Below are 26,594 nucleotides of genomic sequence, written 5' to 3'. Positions count from 1 at the left end.
CACACACAACCAAGCCCAGCCAAAGAGGATCTAGAGTTAATTTTGTGTAAAAATTTTAAATTGCAGACTATCATATGTAACAAGTATTAGACTAATAATTAATAATTAACAGTTATTAGACTAATAATTTCTGAGGTGATATTTAGCTCACCAAATGTAACCATATAAAGAATAAAAATTAGTATGCATAATATTTTATTCTTTTGTATTTACTGTTTTACTTCACCCTTCAATAATCAGGAATTAGAAAGGACAGGTTTCATACCCCTTCATAAAATATGAGAAGTATATGATACGGAGATTAAGAGCTTCAATTCAAATTCTCTGTTGGTCTCATACTAGATAAATTATCTTGGCCAGGTTAGTTAATCTCACTAAATGTCAGTTTCCTCCTTTGTAACACAGATACTACACTGCCCACCTTAAAGATTGTAAGAAAGATTAAATGAGATTATATAGTACCCAATACAGTCTGTGATAAATATTAGCCTACCTGATTATATTCTCTTCCATCCAGGTACATAGTAGGTGCTCAATAAAAATAATATAAAAGGAGTTAGAGTGAGGGGGCATAGTGTACTACCTGACTTTGCTTTTAATATAACAGCTTTACTGAGATATAATTCACATGTGATAAGATTCACTTTTTAAAAATGAATGAGTGGTTTTTAGTATATTCACAGAGTTATGCAAACTACTATCTAATTCCAGTACATTTTTTTATCACACTGAAAAGAAATCCCAAACTACTATCTAATTCCAGTACATTTTTTTATCACACTGAAAAGAAATCCCATACCCACAATACCTATTCCCATAATCTCTCCAATTCTGGGCAACCATTAATTTACTTTCTGTCTCTGTAGATTTGCCAGTCCTAGACATTTCATATAAATGGCATCATATACTATGTGGCCTTTTTTGGCTGACTTCTTTCACTTCACATAAGTTTTCAAGGTTCGTCTGTGTGCTAGCATGTGTCAGTAATTTCTTTTTTTTGCCAAATAATATCCATCATATGGATATGCCACATTTTGTCCATTCATCATTTGGTGGATATTTCAGTTGTTTCTACTTTTGGCTATTATGGATAATGCTGCTATAAACATTTGTGTATAAGATTTTGTGCATGCATTTTTTCCTTTGGGGTATATGTATAGAAGAAATAGAATTGCTGGGTCACACATGGTAACTGTATATTAACTGCCAAACTCTTTTCAGAATAGTTCTACCATTTTACATTCCAATAAAATATATATAAAGACTCCATTTTTTCCCATATACTTGCCAACACTTATTATTGTCTGTCTTTTTGATTGTAGCTGTGTATGTGTGTGTATGTGTATGTGTGTGAATGAGAGAGAGAGAGAGGGAGAGAGAGACAGAAGTGGTATCTCACTGTAGTTTTGAGCTCCTTTTCTCTCGTGGCTAGTGATGTTGAACTTCTTTTCCTGTGCTTATAGGCCACTTGGTTTGTTTTCTTTGTAGAAATGTCTATTCAGATTCTTTGCCCATTTTTAAATTGCATTGTCCTTTTGTTCTTGAGTTGTAAGGGTTCTTTACATATGCTGGAAACAAGTTTCTTATCAGCTAAATGATTTCTAAACATAAGCATTTCTCCCATTTGTTGAGTTGTCCTCACATTCTTTATGACATAAACATTTTAAACTTTGATGAAGTCCAACTCATCTTTTTTTTTTTTTTTTGGTCACCTGCACTCCAACAATTATATCTAAGAAACTTTTTCCTGATCTGATGTAGTGAAAAGTTTCTGTTCAAGTGCCTGTTTTCAGTTCCCTTGGGTGTATCTCTAGGAGTAGAATTGCTGGATCATAGGGTAATTCTATGTTTAGGGTTTTGGTGGGGTTTTTGTTTTTTTGTGGATTTTTTTTTTTTTTTTCGAGAGAGGATCTTACTAAGTTGCCCAGGCTGGCCTCAAACTTGCCATCCTCCTATCTCAGCCTTCCAAGTTGCTGGAATTATACGTGTATGTCACCATGCTCCCAACTATGTTTAACTTTTTGAAGGACCTCTGATTTGCCTACCATAGAGATTACACCATTTCACATTACTTTACTACTAGCAGTGTACAGCTGTTCCAGTTTTGCCACATCTTTACCAACACTTGTTATTTTCTATTTTTAGATTATAGCCATCCTAGTAGGTATGAAGTAATATCTCAAGTTGTAGTTTTGATTTACATTTCCCAAATGTCTAATGATGTTACGCTTATTGGCCATTTATATGTCTTTGAAGAAATGTCTAAGGTCCCCACCTCCCTGCCCCCCCAGTACTAAGGATCAAACCCAGGGCCTTGCACTTGAGCTACATCCCTGAGTCCTTTATCCATTATTTAGTTGGGTATATCTTTTTATTTGTTGACTTGAAGGAGCTCTTTATATTTTCTGAATACTAAATCATTACCAGATATGTGATTTTCAAATATTTTCTCTCGTTTAATAGATTTTTTCAGTTGTTGAATGTATAGTTGTCATTTTGACAATGTTCAAGTTAGCTATTTTTTCTTTTGTTGCTTGTACTTTTACAGTTACATTTAAGGATCCATTGCCAAATCAAAAGTAATGACTATTTACCCTGTACTTTCTTCAAAGAGATTTAAAGCTTTAGCTCAAATATTTAGATTATTGGTCCATTTTAACTGTTTTTTTATATGATGTGAGGTTGGGGCCCAGTTTTATTCTTTTTGCTTATGGATATCCATTTGTCCTCTGTTGAAGGGTCTATTCAGTCCCCATTGAATAAACTTAAATTAAGTTGCCTCTTTGATTTTAGTGAGTAGTGACCTGCCTCTGTAATATTAAAAAATAAAAATAAAAGAGGAAAAAGAATCTAGACTTTCAGATGCCCAGTGCATTAGACACTCAGTGAACCTAAGTTAAAATATTTCTTTTCCCTAAATAAGGCATTGTTTGGTGTCCTTGGAAAATTTGAGGTTGGTATAATTTAAAAAGTGTAATGATGGAAAGAGAAAGTCCCCTCAACCCTTTTGTGGGGAATGTGGTGGTGGGACATTCTATAAGGTCTTTTTCTTTTTTTTTAAATTTATTTTTTAGTTATAGGTGGACACAATACCTTTATTTTATTTTTATGTGGTGCTGAGGATTGAACCCAGTGCCTCACGCATACTCTTCCTCTGAGCCACAACCCCAGCCCCTCTATAAGGTCTTTAAAAATTGTGTATTCTACCTATGTTCAGTGGCACACATCTGTAATTCTATCGACTTAGGAGGCTGAGGCAGGAGGATCATGAATTCAAAACCAGCCTCAGTAATAGCAAGGCACTAAGCAACTCAGTCAGACCCTGTTTCTAAATAAATGAAAAATAGGGCTGGGGATATGGCTCAGTGGTCAAATGCCCCTGAGTTCAATCCCCAGAACAACAACAAAAAAAAATGTGTATTCTAATCCAAATTAATGTTTCACCTCCTGGGGAAATAAGTTGGGCTCTAGCCTATTTTTTTGCGAAAAACATTGATCCCACATGAGGCTCAGTTAGCATGTCATCTGTGTGACTGGCATGAGCTCATGGTCCCTCCACTGAGGAAAGCCAGGAGAAGCGGTGCCAGCACTTAATGCCACCCCTGAGCAAATGCCTGCTGGCTCCATGGTAAACATGGGCCTTTTAATAGGCTGGAGACAAAGTGACATTCGGAAGAAACAACATGTCGACAATTTCCTTAATAAATTTTGTACGAACACATTATTTCCACCTAATGGAAATGTAGCTCTCTTAAATAATTGAGAGGCTATATTCATCAGTGGCAAGTTCAACTGGGATCTTTGTGAGCTAGGGCAGCCGACAGCCCCTTGCAAGACTGGGTAATTGATATTTTACACAAGTGGCTGGGCTGGTGTTCAGAATGTCTGTGTGGCATTCCCCTGCAGTTCCCACGTACAGTTCGCTCTGTTGTCCAAGCCATTACAAAGCAGCTCCAGACTGGGAGTGCTAGTAGTTACTGAACTGCCAAGACTAAGGATTAGTAATTAATAATTTTAAAAATAGGAATCAACTCAGTCAGTTTCCCTTTGCTGTAATTTCTATTAACCCAGGGGCATTTTACCATTGAGCCACACCCCCAGCCCATTTTTATTTTTTATCTTGAGACAGGGTCTTGCTAGGTTGCCCAGAGCCTTGCTAAGTTGCTGAGGCTGGCATTGATTTTACGATCCTCTGCCTCAGCCTCCTGAGTTGCTGGGATTACAGGTGTGCATTTATTTATGTGCCACATGATAGTAATGTGCTCAGAAAGCAACTGAAATGTTTAGGAAATAAGTATGAATGAATAAATGAACAATGAGCGAGTAAGTGCTAGAGGATATTGGCAGGAGTCCTGACTAAGACGGTGACTTTGGTGTGGACTTTGAAGGGAAGTGGTGAATGAAGTAAGGGTAGGAAGAATGTGGGGAAAAACAAGAAGGTAAAAAATACACCAGATACAGAGGTTCCCCTATAATCTCAGCTATTCAGGAGGCTGAGGCAGGAGAATTGTAAGTTTGACACCAACCTCAGCAACAAAGCAAAAATAATAATAATAATAATAAAAGGGCTGGAGATGTAGTTCAGTGGTAGAGTGCCCCTGGGTTCAATTCCCAGCCAAAAAATTTTTTTAAATTAGAACAGCACTGTGGTTGTGGTTGTGTCAGAAAGGCTCCTAGGCATGAGTGTGTGGGCCCTGGGCGTTGCCAGCTCAGGGGTTTGTACTCTCCCGCGGTGAGTGGGGAGTGGCACTTGATACTCAGTGTTGTACTCTTTTAAAATTTTTTAAAATTAATTTTTTAATTTGTTCTAATTTGTTATATATGACAGCAGAATGCATTTCAGTTCATAGTACACAAATGAAGCACAATTTTTCTGTCTCTGATTGTACACAAAGTAGTCACACCATTCATGTCATCATACATGTACCTAGGGTAATGAGTGTTGGACCTTTTCTGGTGGCCTCCACGAGCTGCCAAGAGCTGGGGCTCTGTCACAGTGAAGGCTCTAATTGCTTATTACTGCTTTTTTTGTTTATTTGTTTTTGCAGGTGGTTCCTGAAATGACTGAACTATTGAAGAAAAAATGAATCATGCTCATGTGTCAAGAAGGAACACTATGTCAGAGTATTCAACTGAAATCACAGAAATTTACAATTTGATGAAAAAATTTAACAGCAGCCAGATGCTTTTTATGGGACTATTATTATATTTCTTTTTAATTATGTGTAGTTCCAAATAATTATTTTTTGAAATTTTCTAATTCTGTAATAAAATCTGTAATAAAGCCTTAACTACAGCTTTAAAGCTACTATCAGAGACATGCGCAACTTCTTAAAGAAAGAGAAGAAAGGGAGTGAAAGTCCACTTACCATTTTTCCTTCACCTGTCTTGTTCATGGAGTGCTTTGTTTCAGGCAGATTCTAAACATGAAAGTTCCCACCAGCCTGATCAATATAATGTAATTATGGAAGGACGTATCTCATAGGAGAAAGGAATGAGGTTGGTAAACCCAGAGTTTAAAAGCTGGCTACAAAGCAGGAGTATTACCCTAAACATACCCCAGTCTTCAGAAACCATTGCTAATGTGACAAAAGCAGACCTGACTTAAATCTGACCTTGTTGAATGTATTTAGTCGGCTTAAGATAAATATAATTTTCCAATTCATTTTAAGATTTTTTCAGTTTTTATGACTTATGTCTGTAAAGGAGGACAAGTGGAGGAGGGGCTGCTTTGAAAGCATGACCTCTTATGCAAACAGATAGTTTGATATTATTATAAATGTTTAAAATCCTGCTCAGAGAATGCTTTGCTCTTTCCTCTGCGCTCCTGGTGGCCTCCTTCGCGCTCTTGAGAAAGCAGCCAGGCCCGGGAACCAGCCTGTGTGGTCACCTCTGGCACTCTCTGCTGCCCTGGGGCACAGCCCAAACCTGGTGTGGCAGGGGCTACAAGCTAGTGGAGTGCAGGTATAAGGACAGGGGCAGGTGAGCCTTTGGCCAGGTCTGCAGAAAAATGTGGACAGCTATATGAAGTCGTAGAAAGACCAGGAGTTGACTGGCAAATAGAATAAAGAGAACTGTCATCAGGGAGCAGGAGAGATGGGAAACATGGCAGTTAAGAAGCAGCCCCAGTAGAAGTTGTGCTGGCTCAGGGAGGAGCATCCTGGGCGGTGCCTTCGGCTGGTTCCATGCCTGCAAGTTGAGCTGGTCGGTCCCTCTCCCTGTTGCTCACTGTTGTCATGGCTGCCCTGTCCATCCCAGCCCCAAGCAGCTGTTCAGTGAACCAGCATTTACTACATACAGTTCATTATCATCATCAGAGCATTAAGAACAGTCGTGTCACCTAATGAAGGGGTAAGTTCTGAGAAAGGTGGTGTTGATTCATCTTTGTGTGACTCTGCTAGCGTGCACTCACACACCTAGATGCCCTAGCCTAGCACACACCTAGTGTATGTCACCACATGTGTAGCTTTTATACGGTGCAGCACAATAGATTTCTTTCCACCAGCATCACCCAAACACATGAGTAGCATGTTGTACTGTGGTATCCCATGTGATAGGGATTTTTCGGCTCTGTTGTAATCTTATGATACCCCTGTCATACATGCCATCTGTCACTAACTGAAACATCACCATGCACTACAAAGCTTTGTAGTGGTTGCCATGTGCCAGGTGCTGTTCTGGCTCTTCACACATGTGCTGCCCCTTCATCCTCAGTAGCACTGTATAAGTTAGATGCTATGACTACCCTGTTTTACAGATGAGGAAGCTGGGGCTCAGAGAGATTATATAACTCACCCAAATTCAGACAGCCTAAAAATGACCCAGAATGTGAACCAGGAAGTCTGGCTCCATTGTGGTGACTTTGTTAGGGTGTGATTCTCCCTCACCTCCTCTCAAGAGACAGGGAGACTTGCTGCATGGTAACCTCAGGTAAAGAGCACCAGTGCTTTCTGCCAAGTGTGTGGAGTATATTTGGGACCCTGGTAGAAAAGGAGAGACAGTGTTCTGGGATGGTCTCACCAGCAGGATTTCACGCAACTTGAAAGTTCTCTCAGTGCCCAGTTAGATTGTACCTTCAAAAGTCAGTCATGGGGGGCTGGGCTTGTGGCTCAGTGGTAGAGTGCTTGCCTGGCATGTGTGAAGCCCTGAGTTCAATCCTCAGCACCACATATAAATAAGTAAATAAAATTAAAGATCAATTGACAATTAAGAAAAATTTAAAAAGTCAGTCATGGGGGGCTGTGGTTGTAGCTCAGTGGTAAGTGCTTGCCTAGCATGTTTCTAGCATGTTTGAGGCACTGGGTTAGATCCTCAGCACCACATAAAAATAGATAATCAAAATAAAGTTGCTTTTTTTTAAAGTCAGTCATGGGGGGGGCAAATTGTTGAAATTCATATATCCCAGAAGGTGCAATTTGAGGCACTTTTTCTCTGTTTTATTGGAAATCAAACTGTCTGTTCCTGCAGGTCCTCGGTGTGAACAGTACATACAGAGAGCGCTCCCTTTGTGGGTGGGCATGGCCCTTCCTCATGTATGGAAGAATGCGGGGGAGTGGGTAGAAGTGGAAACTTAACTGAGAGCTCACATGGTACTCAAGGCAGTGAAGGGCAGAAACGTGGCAATCGGGTGTTGGTTGGGAGTGATGGTTGAGACCAGTTTGTAGAGGACATTGACTGACAGGCTGAGGAGGCATTTTTCCTCATAGATCAGTGTTTCTCAGATGTTGTCCTCAAGGTACACTGCATTTCAGAAGCAGGACCAGTGATGGTAAAATGAAAGTCATACCACAGACATCTTTCCCTGATTTTTAAGAAAAGTTCATCAAAATGTACCCATCTTAAGTCTTGCATAATTTTAAACTCTGCTACCCCTTGTCTCCTTTGGAGTGTGAGCAGATCCCAAAGTGAATGGACAAAGGGCAGCTGATATTAACAAAGGTCAGCAGCCCCTGGCCCTTCACAGCTCTTGTTTTGTCTTATGGACATATGGGTGACTTTGTGGAATACTTAAAAATACCTTCTGCTAGATCCTTGTTTGCATGGCAGAGTTAAATATGTCAGTATAGTGAGTGTTCCACAAAGAGCTGCAAGCTTTCTGAGGCCCTGCCACCTGAGCAAGTCTTAAGAAGCACTCCCTGGCAATAGGGAGCCATTGACAGTTTTTGAGAAGGCCCTTAACCTCATCTGTGGGAAGCCATTCTCGCACGTGATTGGGCACCTCCCGGATTGGGTGTGAGGCACTCTGGCCAAACTGTGTTGGAGCTTTCCCCACCCTCTCCAGGTGCGAGAGCCTGTCCGTGTGGGGGTGTGATGACCACTGACCCTGAGGCCAATCACTGACCCTGACCTTGGAATGCTGCCCCCCTCGACCTTCATTGGATGGAATTTTCCCCTGAATTTCTTGTTCCCCAATAAAAGGCCACTCCCTGGCGTGCTCTCTCTCTCTCTCTCTCCTGCTAGCCCTGAGTAAGCTTTGCTGCCCTACTGGGTGGTTCGAGGTGTGAGCCAGAGAGGTGAGAGCTGTCTCGGACCTGGTCATAGAAAAAGGTAATTGAGTCTGTGTGTTTTATTTTGATCTCACTAGTTAACTTTTATGCCACAAACCTCTTTAATGAAACCAGTGTGCTGGTCGCCTGGTGGACTCATCTAGAGGAGTACCTACCCTGGTGGTATACTCAGGACAATGGTGAAGGAGGAGAAGGTGGAGGCACACCTAGGAGGCTCTTGCAGGAATCCTTTAGCTTATGTCCTGAATGGGTTTGACTAAAACCTCTTGGGCTACAGATGGGCCTCTGGAACCCGTGGAAGTGGGTCCAGCGTTGTGGGTGAGGTTTGCAGAGAGCAGAGCTCTCCCTCTAGAGCATGGGTGTGTCTGGGCTGGGCTGGAGGCTGGAAGCCCAGCCATAAATGCACTTTATGTTCTCCCTCTGAAAGGGATGGTCGGCTTGGCTGCTTTTCACGCTGACTCTGACTAGAGGTTTTGTTGTGGTCTATGGAAAGGTGGGTTGAAGAACCTGGGGAACCTAGAGAACCCTATTGATGGTCACAGATGGATTTGGTAGCCAGAGGCTTGGCTGATAACCTTGTGAAAAGTCCACAGAGGATGATACACTGCTTCAATTTCACGTGGCCCTCGGGTTCTTTAATTTTTGCAGGGAGCCCAAATGAAGAAGACTTCCAGATAATCCTTAGTGTACAAAGCACTTTTATGAATGGAATCCCAGTGGTGGGTGGAGAAGAGGAAATATTCAGATCAGGTACTGAGGCAAGGAAGCAGTTTTCTTCAGGGCACAGAGCAGGTAGTAGAATTGGAACAAACCAAAATTTTTAGCAAATGTTACTTACTAGGAATTCCCTATGTGTTGGGTATATTATGTGCCTTTATTAAAAAAAAAAAAAAGATCTCCAAAGTGAGTGTCACCACCCCTACTCTGTAGATGAAGAAGTGGGCCTAAGGGGTAATGACCAGAGGTGCTGGAGGAGCTGTGGGCCCCCACTGGTCTCCAGCTCTGGGGGATTTGGCCTTTTCCCCATCCCTGGCTGTCTCTCCACACCCCAGCTTCTCCAGGGCTCCGTTGTTTGGTGTGCATTGCCTCAAAGCAGCAAGCTTGTCACTAGAAGCAAGGAGCAATGGTGGACTTAGGATTTACTGGCACGCACTTGTGTGGCATCTGCAGTGTGAGAAGGAGGTCCTTGGAGGCTGCCCGGCCCCGGCTTCACCACCCATAACGGGTCATGTGGATCAAGGCAGGTTGCTGCTCCCTTCTGAGGGCTCTCTGTGAGCTCATGATCCTTTCCCAGTGTGGGGCTTCATGGGAGCCTTGAGCTGGTCACCAGAACACTTGGGTTCTCATCCTGCCTCTTGTACTGCCTCAGAGGCATCCTGGCCTCCTTCCGTCTCTTTTCAGGTTTCATTCTCTTCATGTGTGAAATGGTGACTTGAACTAGGTAATCTTTAAGCCTTAACTTGTGAATGTGCAGGCAGATCTCATACAGCCTGGGTGGATGGAGGGAATAATAGTCATTTTTTAGAGCTTTTTATGCCCAAGATGCTGTGCTCAGCCCTTTATATACAGGCTCTCATTTAATATAATGGCTTTAACAATGTGTAGTGTTGATTCCCACCTGGCAGACAGGAAACTAAAGCCTGTATAGTTTAAAGCATCTGCTAAATCTGCTGCCAACCACATGCCACATCCTGAGTCCTCTATGGAAGCACAGAGGACTTCCTATTCCAGCTGAGCTGGGGTGGGCTGAAGTTTAGGGACCAAGGTGTAGCAGCATAGCCACGGCCAGAACGGCTGTCAAAATCAACCAGATGAAAATGCATCCCAGGCAGAAGGCCCAGCATGGCAAAGCACAGAAGTTCCTAAAAGCATGACCAACTCAAGTTCTTTCTCTGGGAAGTGTAGGTGTTGGACCCTCGTTCCTGAGTCCCCTTCTACTTTGACCCTCTCCATTCTGAGCCACTCCTTACTCAGGAAGTAGCTGTCTTTGCACTGCATTGTGGGTCCAGGCCTGATGTTGGCTCCCTCTTGGGGCACTGAGTATGGCCCATACTGGGGATTGAACTCGGGGCCTTCTCGATGATAGACAAGTGCTCTTCTACTAGCTACACCCCCAGTATGTAACTGGGGTATACAGGGAGGGACCTGCTAAGTTGCCCAGGCTGGCCTCAGACTTGGAATCCTCCTGTCTCAGCCTCCAGAGCAGCTAGGATTATGGGTGTGGGCCACCTCACATGGCCCCCGCCCCTTCTTTAAGCAGTGAAGGTGGAAGTGAGTCCTCCTAGTTATGGGGTCTAAATTGATGTTGAGGAGGCTCCTAGAGTGCTCCGTGAAAGGTGCCCTGTAAATCTCAGGCACTGAAGAATTCTGCCACATTCATCACAGTGTTTAATGACTTGATTGATCTCCGGGGTAGTCAATTTCATTTGCTTGTTTCAGGATGAATAGGCAGCCTGCTCCCCTGTGCTGCAGCCTGGGGCTCTGCATAAAATTATGTCAGCGCTGTCTCTTTGGTAGCTTGCCGTAAATTAGCAGCGAATGTTCCATCATTTTCTTTTGATAATTAAATTAAATATTCACCAGGAGACAATACCAAACTTTTTAGCAGTAGAGAAAAAACTTCAGAATAGTTATGATTTCCTACACGTTGGTTAATATGGGGGATTTGTAGGTTTGGGCCAGTCCTAGAAAAGGGAGATGAAGGCAGGTAATGGGCCTCCTGTGTGGGGAACAATCGTGCTCTCTTGCCTGGCTCTGGTGACTTCAAGGTACTGTTTACAGGGGAACAAATGGGGGTGTATGGTGGGATGAGCTCAGGGCCTGCCGTTCTGGAAGGGGCAGGGCACACATCCCTCCCACTACCGTCCTCCCCATACCAAACTATCAGTGGCAACAAATGAAATAACCGCACATCTCCTGGGCATCTGCCCCAGAAGTGCTGAATGTGCACTGGCAGGAAAGCACCCCGGGCATCTATTATTTATAAGGATGCCTTCGGTTCGTGTCTCCCTTGAAACGTTCTCAGAGGGCTTTCCCTTCCATTATGTCATTAGTCATCCCAGCCACCCTCTCAGGGGCGGGTGCACAGGAGTTATTATTCTTGTTGTGCAGAGGGAAGAAGCAGCTCCACGGACTTGCTTGGAGCCACAGAGCAAGGCAGAAAGGGGGCTGGGCTAAGAATGCAGGTGCCAGGCTGTGGCACACCCTGGGTAAGCACCTGATTGGGTGGGAGGCAGGGGACCAGACTTCTCTCCAACCCTGAGATGTCCATTCAAAATTCGGGTTTGACTTGTTCAGCCCCCAGAATTTTGGGGTGTCTTTGTTAAGCAAACCTACACAAGTGTTGGGTGGGTACAACGTATTGAGGGTTTGGATCTCTCTCATTGGGGTTCTCAACAGTTCCGGGAACGGAGGGCCTTAACTCTTTAGAGATCAGCAAATGGCAACAGGACAGGAGCCTTGGTCTGCTGACTGTGGCTGCAGTCAGACGCTGCCCTGGGGGAGCTTGAGAAGGAGTTCCTGACGCAGGTCGGGTGGATGGAACCAGCACCCTCCAAAACGAATAGAATTCCAGGCCACTAGCTTCAAACCACACAGGGTCTGTAAGCAGCTTCTTTCAATCCCCTGGTCTGTATGACTTGACCTGAAAAACCAAGCTTTGGGTTGGAGGCCTGGCTCACAGCCGGGGAGGGCTAAGTTGTTCCCTTTAACAAAGGCCTACAGCTCCCCATCCTGGGTGGACTTTGGGCCAAGGCTGTGTGCCTCCAGCCAGCTCCCTGGGGCTGCCACCTGAACTATGGCTCTGAGTCTTGCTGTCCTTGCTCCCAGGTTTAGCATGTCAGGGTGTCCCCCTGGTCATGGGTCTAGCTCTTGGGGTGCCAGTGGCAAGGCTGAGCCTGGGGGCTGGTTCTGGAGGTGGCTGCAGGGTTACAGAGCTGGAGTCCTGATTTTTATCTCTGGCTTTCCAGATGGCACCAGGTTTGATTGACCATATCCAGCATGGCCCCTCACCCAGAGAGACCTGGGTTTAATTCCTACAACCATTAGTTAGCTGTGTGTACATGGGCAAATTGCTTAATCATTTGGTGGTGCCTCAGTTTACTTCCTTGCAAAGCAGGGAAAATAGCACCCGTCACCATGGGAATGAGTTAATGGGAGCCATTATTGTTACCAGCCTTCTGTTTCCTGCAATTGGTACCCAGGCCCTCTTCCCTTCTGGGAGAGCCCCAGACAGCTCCCTGGGGTTCCCAGCCTGGGCTCTCTGAAAGGGTGGATGAGCAGAGAAGCCATTTCCAGGGCAGCAAGCCTCCCAGGGAGTGCTCGGGCCCCATCTCCTCCAGCCCCCAGCTGCCACCGGCTGTAACTCTGGGCTACAGCCCTCGGGGGAGCTGTGAAAGCCTCAGCTTTTACCTTCATCTGGTGCACTCCAGGCCCTCAGGACCCACCCCAGGACCTGCAGAGGGATGGGATAAGATAGGCCTGGCCCCCACCCTCCACCAGGAAGGAAGGTAGGCAAGTTTGCAGAAAGAACTGCCTTGGAGGCTGGGGCTGGAGCTGCAGCTCAGCATTAGAGCATTGCCTAGCAAGAAGGAGACTCTGGGTCTATTCCCAGTGCCACCAAAACAAAAACAAAAACAAAAACAAAACCAACACAGCAGAGGAAAGAGTGGCATGCTTTCCGTCTGAGGCATCCTCCTCTGAGCCCTCAGGGTAATCCCAACAGCCCAGTCTGAGACACTGCAGACTGGCCTTGGTGGCTTCTCCTCCCTTGGCCACTTCCCTTCCCCTCACTCCGCATCCAGAGGGTGCCAAGACTAGTCCCGTCTCTCTGATGTCCCAGCTGCCCGTGGCCTTCATCCTCCTGCCCCTGTGAAGCTCCTGTGAACCCTGTGATCCCTCTAGACTCTGCCCTGCTTTGGCCCCTCCCTGGTCCCCCTGGTCACTCCTCTGCTGGCAGTCCTTTCTCTAAGGATGAAGGTCAACCCAGCCTGACCTTGAGGCTTTCCTCACTGTTCCACCGGTCTCCCCAGGGTGTCCCTCACAGGGCTCCTTCCCTCCCTGCTCACATCATCCTCTTCCTGCACAGACTTCTCTGGAGCCCAAGCAGCCCTCCCGACACCCCGCTGCTCCCCTGCCCGCAGTGCTGTCCTGCCCCATCCCCCTGCCATTCCCATTTGTTTTCAATGGTTTGACGCCTGACTCTAAGTCAGGGAGGCAATTCAAAATTCCCTGTTCACATTTTCTGGAAGTGGTCAATTTTACATCTCAGTGTTTAAACTACTGCATAAAAATCACTTTCATAAATCACAAAAATAAAAAAGCTAATTCTGGTATTCTTATTCTTTTAAAATCCCCCTTTAAAAGTTTCTGTCACTATGAGGTTTTCAGACATCCACAGGAAGGTGAGCAGCTTCTTCTGCCTGCACCTCTTGTGCTGTGACTTGTGGATGTCGGGGAGGCAGGGGCCACCTGTCCCTGGTCTGTATATTCCTGTGGCAGCTCTAACACCATGTGAAGGCCACAGCTGATTTCTTTCCAGGCACAGTGGCACACTCCTGTAATCCCAGTGACTTGGGAGGACAAAGGAGGAGGATCTCAATTTTGAGGCCACCCTCAGCAACTTAGTGAAGCTGTAAACAATGTAGTGACACAGTGTCTCAAAATAAAAAAATAAAAAGGGCTGGGGGTGTAACTTAGTAGTTAAAGCATCCCTGGGTTCAATCCCCAGAGCACAAGTGTGCGCATACACCACACACACACACACACACACACACACACACACGCTGATTTCTTGGGGCCTTCACAAGTTGCTGTGAGGCAAAACCCTGCCAGAGCATTCCCTGTTGACTTTACATGGCCCTAGAGCTGCCATGGGAGTACACAAAGACCAGGGACAGAGATGACGCTGCTTTCTGCCTTTCCTGTGGTTCTTCCCTGGAGTAGAGGTCCACAGCAGAGGTGAGTGCTGGCCAGTGGCTGGGGCTTGCCGTGCCCCTCTGGCCTGGACTCAGCTTACTGTGACATGTTGGAGTAGCTCTGGCTCAAGAGCTGAAGCAAAGGGAATTTGGCAAAGAAGGTGTCACAGCTCAGCAAGCTGGGCCTGGCTAGGAGGGCGGCTGTCGATCAACAGGCCCCTGCTCCTGTCCTGCAGATTATAAATCATGTGATGCCCTCTGGTTCATCACGTGGCAAAAGACAAGAATGACTTCTGAGCTTCTAAAAGCTCTAAACTCTGGGAGCCCCAGTGTCTTGCACAGTTCCAGGCAGATTTGGGCTCCCATTTCAGTGCATCTTGACTACTGTTTGACCCTCAGGAAGTTTCTTCAACCTCTCTGAGCCTCGGGTTCTTCATCTGTAAAATGGGGCTGTAATACCTGCCTCACAGGGTTGTAGACATGGGCACGGGCCTGAGGTTCCTTCCACTCTGTAACTAGCTGCTGGTGACCCAAGCTGCTCACGACAGCTGCTCTTGTCCTTTGCTTTGAAATCCTCCCCGTGGCAGGTCTTCTGGTGACATCCTGAGAGTGGGTTGGTTGAATGCTGCCACATTAATACCTTTTTTAGTTTGCAGTTGCTGGAGATAGGGCCCACAGCCTCACACGGGCTAAGCAAGCACTGTAACACTGAGCTGCAAGCCCAGCTCTTTTGACCAGGCGCGGTGGCGTATGCCTATAATCCCAGTGACTCAGGAGACTGAGGCAGGAGGATCACAAGTTCAAAGCCAGCCTCAGCAACTTATTGAGGCTCTAAGCAACCCAGCAATATCCTGTCTCTAAATAAAATATAAAAAAGAAAGAGCTGGGAATATAGATCAGTGGTTTAGCATCCCTGGGTTCAATCCCTGGTACTAAATAAATAAATTTATTTTGAGACAAGATCTCACTAAGTTAACCAGACTGGCCTCAAACTTGTTCTCCTTCAGCCTTAGCCTCCCAAGAACAGAATTACTGTGCCACCACCCTACTTTAACACTTTTTTTTGACAACTACTGATCTCCCCAAGAATCAGGAGGATGCTCTTTTCCAGCACATGGTAATTTCCCTTGCTTTTAATTCTGTCATTTTCTTTTTTTTGGGGGGGGGTACCGGTGATTGAACTCAGGGGAACTTGACCACTGAGCCACATCCCCAGCCTTATTTTGTATTCTATTAGAGACAGGATCCCACTGAGTTGCTTAGTTACTTTTGCTGAGGCTGGCTTTGAACTCAGAATCCTCCTGCCTTGGCCTCCTGGCTATGGGATTACAGGCCTGCACCACCGTGCCCAGCAATTCTACCATCTTCCTGAAAGACTCTGTGTCCTTTTTCAGGGTCCTGGACTGCCAACAGGACTCAGGCCTGAGCCAGGCTCTTGAGGCCTGGGAGGGAGGCAGGGCTGACGCTGACCACGCCATGGGATTACTGTAGTGTCAGGGTGAGTCCCAGGGGCCGCGGAATCCAGGAGGACACCTGACCCCCAAAGTGCAGGGGAGAAGGAATGGATTGGAGAGGAGGCCTGGGCCAGCTCACAAACAGCTGTGAGCCACACTCGAGCTCTCTGGCCGAAATAGGAGTCCTTAAAAAATAAGTTCCTACCTGCTGCACATAAAGAAAACATGATGATCATAAACACAAAACCAATGTGGGCCTTTACGCAGGGAAGATGAGGCTGAGCCTCCTGGAAGGATGATATGGGGGAGGGTCAATGGGAAGCCTACACCACCCAGCCCCGTGCAGATCTGAGCCGCAGTGAGGCTATGATGGGGCTGAGGACACATAATTTGGAAAGTAGAATGGCCAGGATTCAAGACTGCTCATAGGGGATGAGGAGGGAGCCAATGGACGCCATGTACATTTGTGACCAGCCAGATGACCGTACCTGGCTGGGAACCCTGTGGGTAAGTTTGGACCCGCTGAGTTTGAGGTCTCTATAGGGTCCCTGAGTCAGGGACTTGGTATGGGAGTCACGAGTGAGGAAGGCAGAATGTTGAGGTCCATTGTGGCAGGTGGAGGGGAGGGGACTAGCCTGAGGTCACATAACCAACAGGGCTTCCAGAGAGGAGCTGGCACTACCAGGGTGGGCTTGCACCAGACCAACCTGGCCCCGGGGGCCTCTCCGCATGCTCCACCTGGGCTAACAGCGGAAGGAAAACCTCGCCAACTGGGAGTCTCAGTGCAGCTGGTTTTTATTATTAAAGCCAAGGTCGGAAAATGGCTGTGCCCCTTCCCCGCCCCCCACCCTCCAGATCTGTCCGTCACATTGTGTGAAGGTGAAAACTAGATTTGTCTTGAAGAACTCAGAAATGCTCATGCCGGAATGAGAAATGAGGACAAATGAAATAGGCTCAGATGGTGGTCTGTGTCGGCTCCACCCAGGATTCCTGGAAAAGACGGCTTGGGGTGGGGCTGCAGCCCCTGCTCACAGTGCTGTTCCCGAGGGTCCAGGGTGGGCATCAGGAACGAAGGCAACGGAAGAGGCTGAGCTGGCCCCCGTACTCTACCCTGCTGAAACTGGGCCACAGGCTGGTTTTTGTAAAAATGGTTAAAAAAAAAAAACCATAAACAAAAACAAAACCCCAGCCATGAGCACCACCCTCCCCTGAGCAGGGCAAGAGGAGGCGCCAGCTTTGGGCTTTGAGGTCTGAGGCACGTGGCCTCCTGGTCTGGCATCACCTCCCTGGAGGCAGGCAGCACCCTGAGGGAGGCCAGGCAGGATCCTGGGCCCCTGTGTGGCCTTCGGTGGCCTCCGGGGTCCCGAGAGAGCTTCAAGATGGCTGTCTCCCCTCCTCCCCCAGTGAACTTGCAGGCTCTAGGCCTCAGGGACCCTGTGCAACTTTTGCTCTTTGGATTCCAAAGATCTGAACTTCTCCTCCAGCATGGCGGCGGCGGGCTGGAAGTGGATGACAGGCTTGATCTGAAAGACAGTGAAGCCCTCCTGGTTCTTCTGGTTGAACAGACTTACCCTGTGCTCCAGCTCAGGGCTGGCGTGGGCCGAGCCGGCTGGGCTGGGCCGGGCCAGGGGGGCTGGGTCCAAGGCCCTCTGGGACGGGCAGGGGTCCTCTGACAGGGAGGACAGCAGGTCCCGCACCGTGGCCTCTGCCATCTGCGGCTGGGGTGGGGGCGGCAGTGGCAGGGAAGAGGGGCCGGGCTCAGAGGATGGCTCTTCTCGGGCGGTGCTGCAGTCTGTGGAGGAGCCCAGGGTCTGGCTGCTGTCGCTCTGGGCCCAGGTGACTGAGCTGTGGGTGGCACCCTCCGAGGTGGCACTGGCGCAGGTGCCGTTGCCACCGAGCTTCAGGGGCACATCAACTGAGAAGAGGTCTGAGGAGATGTTGGGCTGGTGGATGTCGATGGCCGCCGTGGTGACCACACACACAGCCGGTTCTGGGACCCCGCTGTCTGCAAGGAAGGAGGCAATGTCGGTCACACCTCGCCTTTGGCCGTGCCTCGCCCAGCCCTGGTGTGAGCGGGGCTAGCAGTGGGGTTGGTGGGGTGGGCAGTGAGTGTGGGCAGCCTATGGGAGGCAGCCTGCAAGGAGGGAGGCCTCAGGGGAGCCCCAGTTCCTGGTCATTCTTCACTGCCGCTCATCTTGTCGAATTCAGGTGCAGATATGTGATATATTTTGATGTCATCTATGAGAAGTGACTTGTGGCACTTCTGAGTGAAAGTTTTATGAGCCAGTATCCTAGAGTCAATGGTGGCTGCTCTGTCTGTTGGGTACTGGGCAAAATGACCTGGGAGCAGAGCCCGAGGCTACTTGCCTTGGGCCACTGGTGCTTTATTTAAGCCACCCAGGGGCAGGGGCATTTGTTACACTAACCTAACCCAGTCCATCTTAACTCAGAGGGCACCATGTGCCCAGACAAGGGGCATGGACTTCTCAGTCTGCAGAGTCACTGGATGTTTTTGAGACCAGCGTGGGGAGTGGGGAGTGCCCGATCAGCACTGGTCTGCAGAAGATTGATTGGCCTGTCAGGAAGCATGACAGGGGCAGGGGACACTCCTCAGTTCTGCTCTGGGTGACACATATCAGGGGCTGACTGCATTGGGGGTAGGGAGGGAAGATGGGGAGAGGGGTCTGGACTAGAGACTGATGGTCTTTGAAACCAGCAGTTTGGATGAGGTTTGGAGAAGAGGAAAGAGGTCTTTAGGAGCCAAATGATAGAAAAGAAAAAATTCAAATACATCATACATTGTGCAACTTTAATATTCTGTCTCTACAATGGACATGCAAGGATTTAGGGGCTATGAATTCCAAACTTGGGGTTTAAGGTGTTGGCAAAAAGGAAACAAGATGCCAAAGGACAAGGCATTGTTTTAATACCTTGTCCAATCTTTCCTGTAAGTAAAACCCACTAGGCTTCCCTGAGACTTTATGGTAAGAAGGAAACAATCTGTTGCCCCTCGGCCCAGGCACGTGGCCTGAGCTCCCCTCCACCTGGCTCACCTGAGGGGGTTTCAGGATGAGGGGAGCCCATCTGGATCTCACCCCCCTTTCATTGCAAGGCTCCACTGCAGCTTTCATGGGTCAGTGATCACAAAACACCCCACTCCAGCACCCCCAGGCTCAGCCCGTGGCCACCCCAGCTCTGGCCCTGGAGTCTGCTGCCATCTCTGAAGCAGGACTGAGTTGTGCCGGCCCTCAGGTGTGGGGGTGAGGGGGTCGCAGGGACCTGGGGCTGCACAGTGGTTCATGCAGAACAGCTCTATCCCAGACTCACCGCTGCTGGGCCCGTTGTAGTACTGACTGATGTAGCTGTTCATGTCGTCCTTCACAGTGGCTTCTGTGGAGTGGGAACAGAGAAGAGTGCGTGGGGTGGCTTTCAGAGTCCAAGAGACAAGGACTGTGGCAAGTTCATGCTTCACCCCGACCTCCTGTCTGTACACCCATGGCCACGAGAAGAGGCACCTGTCTCTCAGAAGCCCTGCCTATGTGGGATGGAAGCCTCCTTGTTCTGCACAGAGCAATGTCTCAGAGTCCCAGGGTTGGGCTGTACCAGGAACCAGGGGACCCAGGTTCTGATGCATTATGTACCTTGATACCTGACCTGGACAGACCCTTTCCCTTCCTGTCCCCCAACTCTGAAATGAGTGGTATGGAAATAATTCCTCAGGACTTTTCCTGTCTAGATGCCCTCAGTGTCTAAATCTGCCTGAAGTTTTCAGGGTCACCAGAACTGCTGGTCTCAATGCAGGAGACCCAAGATGCTGTTAGCAGGAACACACAGCCAGCCACAGGACTGAGTATCCCTGACGACAGTCCCCCTGGGCTCAGTCCATCTGAGGCCTCTAGTCTTCCATGCCATTAACCCTGGGGGACAGTGCTGGGGATCCCTACTCAGTTCCTACTCTGTGTATTATTGTTGAGAAGGCTATTTAGTGGTTGAAGGCTGAATGGGTCAAGGGAGATGACATGAAACAGGGTCTTTAAAAAACATCAGTTCATTGTCCTGAGAGGAGTGAGGAGAGAAGGTAGGTGATTCCCAGAGTGGCCTGAGAGCAGGAGGAAACAATGGGTCATGGGAGACCCCCAACGCCATCCTGAGGAGCTTGGTCTGACCCAGTGAGGAGCCCCAGGAAGGTTTGAACATGGCCAGGTGGGATTTGGAGGGGTCACTCCTAAGGTTGCAGGGACAGTGTCTGGAAGGGGACAGTCTTCAGGCAGGGAACAAGAGGTGCAACGCCCCAGGGGGGGTGACAGGCTCTGAGGGTGGGCAGTGCCTCATGGGACAGGCAGGGATGGAGTCGAGTGATAACAAGAGAATCCTGGCAGGGGTTAGAGAGTGATGGGATAGGACCTCAGCTCAGACAGGCAACCTGTCAGGCTGGGATTGCTCACTCCACACCCCAGCTCCACTGTGAGTCTCTGAGCCTTGGTCTCGTGCCTATAAAATGGGGATGGCGACACCTAGTTTCCTGAGTTGTTATGGAGATAAAAGGAGCTAACCCTGAGTCAGATTTCTAGAGTGGGGCCAAGCCTTGCTCCTCCAGGCAACCCAGAGCCCGAGACCACACCCGCGGGGCTTCTCGGAGGAATGGAGCTCTGCAGACGTGATGCTCCTGAGGCCACCCTCCCGGCCACACCTGAGTTAGCTGCAGAAACCCATCTGCCCTCACACAAGGAGGCCAAGTGACAGCACAAGCAGAGGCCTGGCTCTTAAAAGCTTTTTTGGCCTCTTTTTATCTTTCAGTGCCTGCGGTCAGAGGTGTGTCTACAATAATGCAGGAGCTGAGGGTGTGGCCGGGGCTGGCTCCAGGCCCCCTCCAGCATTAGCCAGCAATAACGTTTGCTGTAAATGCTGTCTGGCCCTGCTGGCCACCCCGGGAAGCTGGAGGTGGCAGGCATGGCTGCTGTCATTCAAGCAGTAGAGGTAAAGGACCACCAGGCCCGCGGGCCAGGCAGGAGGACTTCACTCTAGCTGTGTCCTGGTGCTGCCAGGTCACATTCCCTCTCCAGGCCTTAGTTTCTTCATCTGCATCTCGGCTGGGGAGGCGCCTACAGATTATGATGTGGCAGTGTCGGATGGCTCTGAAGCTCTAAGAGGTGACACAGCAGAGGGGGAAGGGGCCGGAGGCATCTGGGCCATCCCCTTGACCCCCAGTGCAGGATCACCTCAGAGCCCTCTGCCAGGTGTTATGGAGGCCAGGAGTCCTGCCTCCAGGGAACATAGTTGGAGCCCCCTGGGCATCCACTCCAATCTCCATTTCATCAGGAAGTGCCTACTATGTGCAAAGCTTGAAGAGCCTGCTTCTGCCTTCCCCACTGGTACCAAGGAGAAGCCTGAGGCTACTCACAGTCTAGACAAAACACCTTCCAGCTCTTACAGGCCCCTCAGGCCCATCCTGAGCAGTGTCCTCTGCGGGTAGCCCCTGCCCAGCTCTGGCCCTCCCTACTTTCCAGCCTTTCCACATTGAATGCTTCACTGTGGGTTCCAGATGGGTACCGAGGCGGGGAGGAGGCAGGAAGGGAGCCCCAGTCCTAATCAGTGCCGCACACACTCATTTTGACCCTTAGCAGGGCCCTGCGTGATGGGGACTATTGAACAGACTGGTCTGGCGCCGTCATCCCCCCCCAACATCCTCTGTGTGTTGAGCAACCGCCCTCTCTACTGACTCACACGGAGCTTGGCTAGCATGGACGCCCAGGTCTCCTCTGAGGAGTGGGAGCCAGGCCAGGCCTCACGGCCCCACCAGGGCTTTGCATCCACTATCCCAGGTAAAGGTGGGCAAAGGTGGGCGTGTCCGTCTCAGCACTGAGGTGCAGCTTGCTGGAAGCATTCTGAGTGTGGGTTCAGCCTGCTGAGGTCTCTGGCCCCTCTCCCATACATATTTGAGGATGCTCACATCTTAATCCAAGTAAAGATAACCTGAGCCTGGTGACCTCCAGACCAGATCTCTTTTTTTAAAAAAATTTTTTTTAAAAATTGTAGGTGGGCACAATACCTTTATTTATTTATTTATTTGGTGCTAAGGATCAAACCCAGTGCCTCACACGCGCTAGGCAAGCGCTCAACCACTGAGCCCCAGCCCCCAGACCTCTCTTTTGAGCTTAGACTGGTCTGCCTGGTCCCTGGGCAACTTCTCCTGAATGGCCTCCAGCTACCTCTAACTCAACAAGTCCAAAATTGAACACAGCTTCTCCCTCCCCTCCAGCATCCTTCGCCTTGGTGACTTAGTTCCTCTGCCCACCTGTGGTGGGACCCTGGTCACTTCTCTGTGCCTCCTTTCTTTCTTTACCAACGACCCTGACTCCCACTAAGTTGTGGCCAGTCAAGGGACCCCTGAACCCTCTGCTGCAGCCCTGTGTCCAGCCTTAAGTGAGACCTCACATTTTCCCCTTTGGGCTCTTGCCCTACATGGGTTTGATGAATGGGATCACTCACTCGTTACAGGTGTCTGACAAAGAGCCTGGGCCCCAGGTAGCCACAGAAACTCTGACCAGTATGCACTTTCTCTCCCGCCCTCACTCTCTCTGATCCAGACCTGAGTCACAGTCTGGGAGGGGGCCTGTCCAGACATCCCTGGGAGTGCTGATGCGGGCTTCATCTGCCCTATGCTTCACACTGGCCCCCAGATTCTCACCTCCCAGAACTGACTCCTTGGGCTGGGGTTCTGTCTGCGCCCCCACAGGGGTCTCAGGAGTCACACTTTACTCAGATTCCCTGTCACTCAGTCTGGGGTTTGGCATATGACAGGTGCTGATGGTGGCCTGGACAGAAGGCTGTGGCTGAGTCAGAGGCCTGTAAGACTCCCTAGCCTCCCTGGCCCCACTCCAAGATGCCACAGGGCCACTGTGGGATGCTGTCTGCACTGGTCAGCCTGCAGCCTCACCCTTCCCACACTTTCTACTGAGAGACCCACAGGTGCTGGGTGTCTGGCAGCCAGGGAGACAGAACGGGAGGGGAGGCAGGTGCAGCCAGCCTCACAGAGCTGCCCTCTTCCACCTAAGCCCCTGCCGCAGGGTTTGTTTGGATTCAACGAAATAGACTGGGCACCAGCTCCAGCTCTGCAGGCACTTGCTCTGTGGCCTTAGGCAAATTCCTAGGACCAGCTTCCTCACTCATAAAATGGGAATAGCAAATACTTAGCTGCAGGTGCCCTGTAAAGATCCCAAGATGACAGTGGATCCAGAAGCTGAGGCAGGAGGATAACCAGTTCAAAGCCAGCCTCAGCAACTCATTGAGACCCTAAGCAACTTAGCGAGACCCTGTCTCAAAATAAAATACTGAAAAAGGGGCTGGGGATATGGCTCAGTGGTTAAGTGCCCTGAGTTAAAAAAACCCAAACAAAAACCGGAGATGATGCATGTCTAGCGGCCACAGTGCTTATCGCTGGCCCAAAGTCTCTGGTGGCTTCTGTGGCCGCTGCTCTCTGCCGCCTGGCGCCTTTCTTCTGGGGTGTGAGCACTTTCAAACCCACCTGACTAATCCTCCGAAAGCCCTTGGAGTGTGAGGTGCCAACACTCATTACGTGGGTTTTACTCCTTCAGCAGCCCCAACCTACTATTGAGGCAGAGAGGGCTGGTGAGTCAGCTGGACCAGGTTTCTGGAGGCGACAGAACCAGCCGTGCCTCACGTGCTCTGTGTGACAGAGTGGCAGGAGGTACCTGAGCTCACATCCTCTGAACACCCATGCCCCCAAGACCCAGGGGAAGCCCTGATTCCTGGTTTGGGGTTCTGAGTTTGCTGGCTTGGCAGCCCTCACTCAAGGGGACACTACACACTGAACACCTACTGTATACCAAGCATGAAAGCTAAGCACAGGATGGAATGCCCAACCCTCCTCAGCGAAAAGACACTGCTGCTGTCCTCATTCTGGGAAGGTTGGGGCTCAGAGGCAGGACCAGCCACATAATTTATAGGCCTCTCATTCAAAAAGTATTAAGAATTTCAAGAGGGCGACAGTAGAGCATCAAACCAAGCTCAGGTCCCTGTGGGATCATGCAGATCACGACCATGAAGCCGACCCAGCTCAGAGGTCAAAGAACTTGTTCAAGGCCAAGTTGAGACTCAGCTTGGACCTGAGTCCTGAACCATGTCCATAATTGCTTCAAATGCTACTCTGTGAGGCTCTCTCAGCTCCAGTGCTACAGATCTGGGGCTCCCTGGGACCCCAGTGCCCCCATCAGGCATACACACTTGGGGGCCAACAGAGGCACTTAGGAGTACACAGGTCCTGTCCTCTCCACAGGTAAACCCTGGAGCCAGCTCAGCTCCCTGCCCACTGCTCTTGTGGGGGGGGAGGTGCAGCCAGGGCTGGCCCGAGGCAACTCTGTGGCCATTTCCCTGGACGCTGGCGCAGTGTGGGGGGAGACGCCAAGGTCCGCTCGCTGTGATATACGGTGAAATCTGTGGCACTCCTACCAGGGGCTGTAATTCATAAGTTATGGGCGAGCTTCAAGACTAATAAATTTGGGAAAGAAGTATTAATGACTACACAGGGGCACTGTGAACTTGGCAGGCCCCAAAGCCTGGAACTTTGCAGCCCAGGTTTTAAAAATGATTTGTGCTACAGCAAGTCTAAACAGAAGCCCGTCCGCGTTGTCTAACTGTGACCTGCTTGCAATTGTTGAGACTGCAGAAGCCACTTTCTCTTCTCCAGGCTGAAACTGCTGCTGGGGCCGGCACCCCCACCCTCCCGGGGAGCAACAGCCTCACAGGGGAGGCGCTGGCCCCCTCCCAAGGTTCCTGTGACTCATCTCTCATGTCTGCAGGTTAATGTCCAGATCCTGTGTCCTATTGTGAATGCAGCAGGTCTCAGAGCCCTACTGGCCTGAAGGTCATGGAAGGCAACAAACGCTGCCCTTTCTTAATCTCCAGAGTGGCCCAGAATGCCCCCAGTTTGTCCGACCATAATTTCTAATGACCTGAAAATCCCTCCCTGAACACAGCTCCTGGTCAGAGAGAGCTCAGCTAGGGGATGCCCTGGGCCACTCAAGGCTGTGAATCCTTCATGCCTCCCATCCACCCCCACGTTCTGTCCTCAGCCTTAGAGGCACTGGCTGTGCTATTGAGGGCTCTGGGAATTGGCTGTGAAGTGGTAGATGGGGAATGTGTTACGTGGCTGCATAGATGGGCATGCGCAGGGCAGGTGAGCACCTGTGGAGCAGGAGGTGCCCAGGTGATGTTGCATAGGAGGTACTAGGCAGCCGAAGTGGGGTTCCAGGCCTGGGCAGGAGGGACATTTGCAATTGTTCCCAGGGGTCCAGGTTGGGTCCCTGTACAGGAAGCCTGAGCCTGCCTTATTTGGAATTCTCCCCCAGTGCTTAGGAGGGTGAGAGGTGAGTGCAGACCCCATGAAACCTGGCTAATGACATGCACCCAAAAAAGTTGACCCTTGAGCCTGCCTCTGCCTCCCTCTTCCTCCTGGAAGTTGCCACTATGTGGGCTGCTGACAGGAGGAGCAGGATGGACAGTGACTCAGAGCTTTGTTGCACTGCTAGAATGTGTGATGGGATTTGAAAGACTTGGTGTGTTTGGACCCAACTGTGGTTTCCAGTGTCCAGCATCTGCAGGCCACTGGCTAAGGGACAACAATCCCACTCTCATCTTCAGAGCCAAGAGCTCTGATGAGAGAGATGATAAGAGGCACTGGGGAGGGCAGAAGTGTTCAGACCTGCCTCAGGGAACTGGGCAGGCCCAAGCCCCATGAGCCTCAGCAGTGAGGCTTCAGCAGGGACAGAAGCACAGCAGCCTCTCACTCACTTTGCTCCACCAGGGAGGAAAATCCAGGATGGGTCTCATGACTGCAGATCAGCCCCTCCTTTTCTGTGGAAGCCAGACCAAGGGGTCAAAAGTTGTTGCTCTTTTCCAGAAGAACTTTCAGAAAGTTCTTCCCTTTCTTAGGAAGAGAGCAGGGGAAGTGGCACATGGCTGAGGAAGGGGGATGGCAAGTTTGAGGCTACCTCTGCAGCTTAGCAAGGCCCTAAGCAACTTAGTGAGATACTGGCTCAAAAAATCAAAAGGACTGGGGACGTAACTCAGTGGTAGAGTGCCCCTGGGTTCAATGCCCAGTACCGAAAAGAAAAAGATGGTTCCACAAGCCTCAGCTTGGGGAGTCAAGAGTTAGGAATTTGGGGTCTCTGGGTGTGGACTGTGTGGCAGCCACTGAACACCAAGAAAGCTGAGCTGCAGGGACCCAGAGGGGATGAAACCAGAGCCCTGCTTGGTTCAGTTATAGACTGGTAGACTCCATTCAGTCTATTTGAAGAGCTGCTGAGGCTCAGGCCTGGAGGAGCCCTGGAGACACAGGAGCCAGACAGATAGACAAACAGGGCAGTCCTGCATGGGGCCTAGTAGGAGTTGATGTGAGATCCCGAGGGCTGGGTGTGGTGATCCAGGAAGCACACAGAGTTGGGTTCCAAGGATGAGAAGTTTGGCACGGTCCAGTGCTGAGGGCCATTGCCAAGTAGGAATGACGCATCGAAATTTCCTTGCCAGCGTACCCCATGTTAAATGGACTTGCCTTGGAAATTCGCTGTGACATTGCATGTGTGTTTGAGAAAGGTGACCCTGCTCAAGGACCAGGGTGGATCCAGGATTAGGGTGTATCCTGCAGGTTTGAGGAAGTATCCGCTCCTTGGGTTTAGGGCGTTCCCGGTTTAAGACAAGTT

At 49.4% G+C, this 26,594-nt stretch overlaps 2 protein-coding genes across 8 annotated transcripts in view; one reads left to right on the top strand and one right to left on the bottom strand.

Annotated features, from left to right (window-relative positions):
- ETFA (electron transfer flavoprotein subunit alpha) overlaps positions 1–5,291 on the top strand; it is a 74,504-nt gene extending 69,213 nt beyond the window's left edge. Inside the window, exon 12 of the mRNA XM_081290129.1 lies at positions 5,049–5,291. Within this exon, the coding sequence (XP_081146255.1) occupies positions 5,049–5,087 (39 nt within the window). The 3' untranslated portion in view covers positions 5,088–5,291. The remainder of the gene's footprint in view (positions 1–5,048) is intronic.
- An 11,410-nt stretch (positions 5,292–16,701) lies between these two features.
- Positions 16,702–26,594, bottom strand: part of TMEM266 (transmembrane protein 266) — a 111,655-nt gene continuing 101,762 nt past the window's right edge. For 4 of the 7 annotated variants that reach the window (XM_081293040.1, XM_081293041.1, XM_081293046.1 and 1 more), the window contains 2 exons: positions 19,204–19,266; positions 16,702–17,881 (listed from right to left, as the gene is read on the bottom strand). In XM_081293040.1, coding sequence (XP_081149166.1) covers positions 17,295–17,881; positions 19,204–19,266 — 650 coding nt within the window. In that variant the 3' untranslated portion in view covers positions 16,702–17,294. The remainder of the gene's footprint in view (positions 17,882–19,203; positions 19,267–26,594) is intronic. The other 3 variants (XM_081293044.1, XM_081293045.1, XM_081293042.1) reach the window with 2 other exon arrangements.

The sequence above is a fragment of the Spermophilus citellus genome, assembly GCF_964194105.1.
Source record: "Spermophilus citellus genome assembly, chromosome: 4".
NCBI lineage: Eukaryota > Metazoa > Chordata > Mammalia > Rodentia > Sciuridae > Spermophilus > Spermophilus citellus.
Note: the sequence above shows the minus strand (reverse complement) of the source record. Positions and strands in the feature narration are given on the sequence as shown.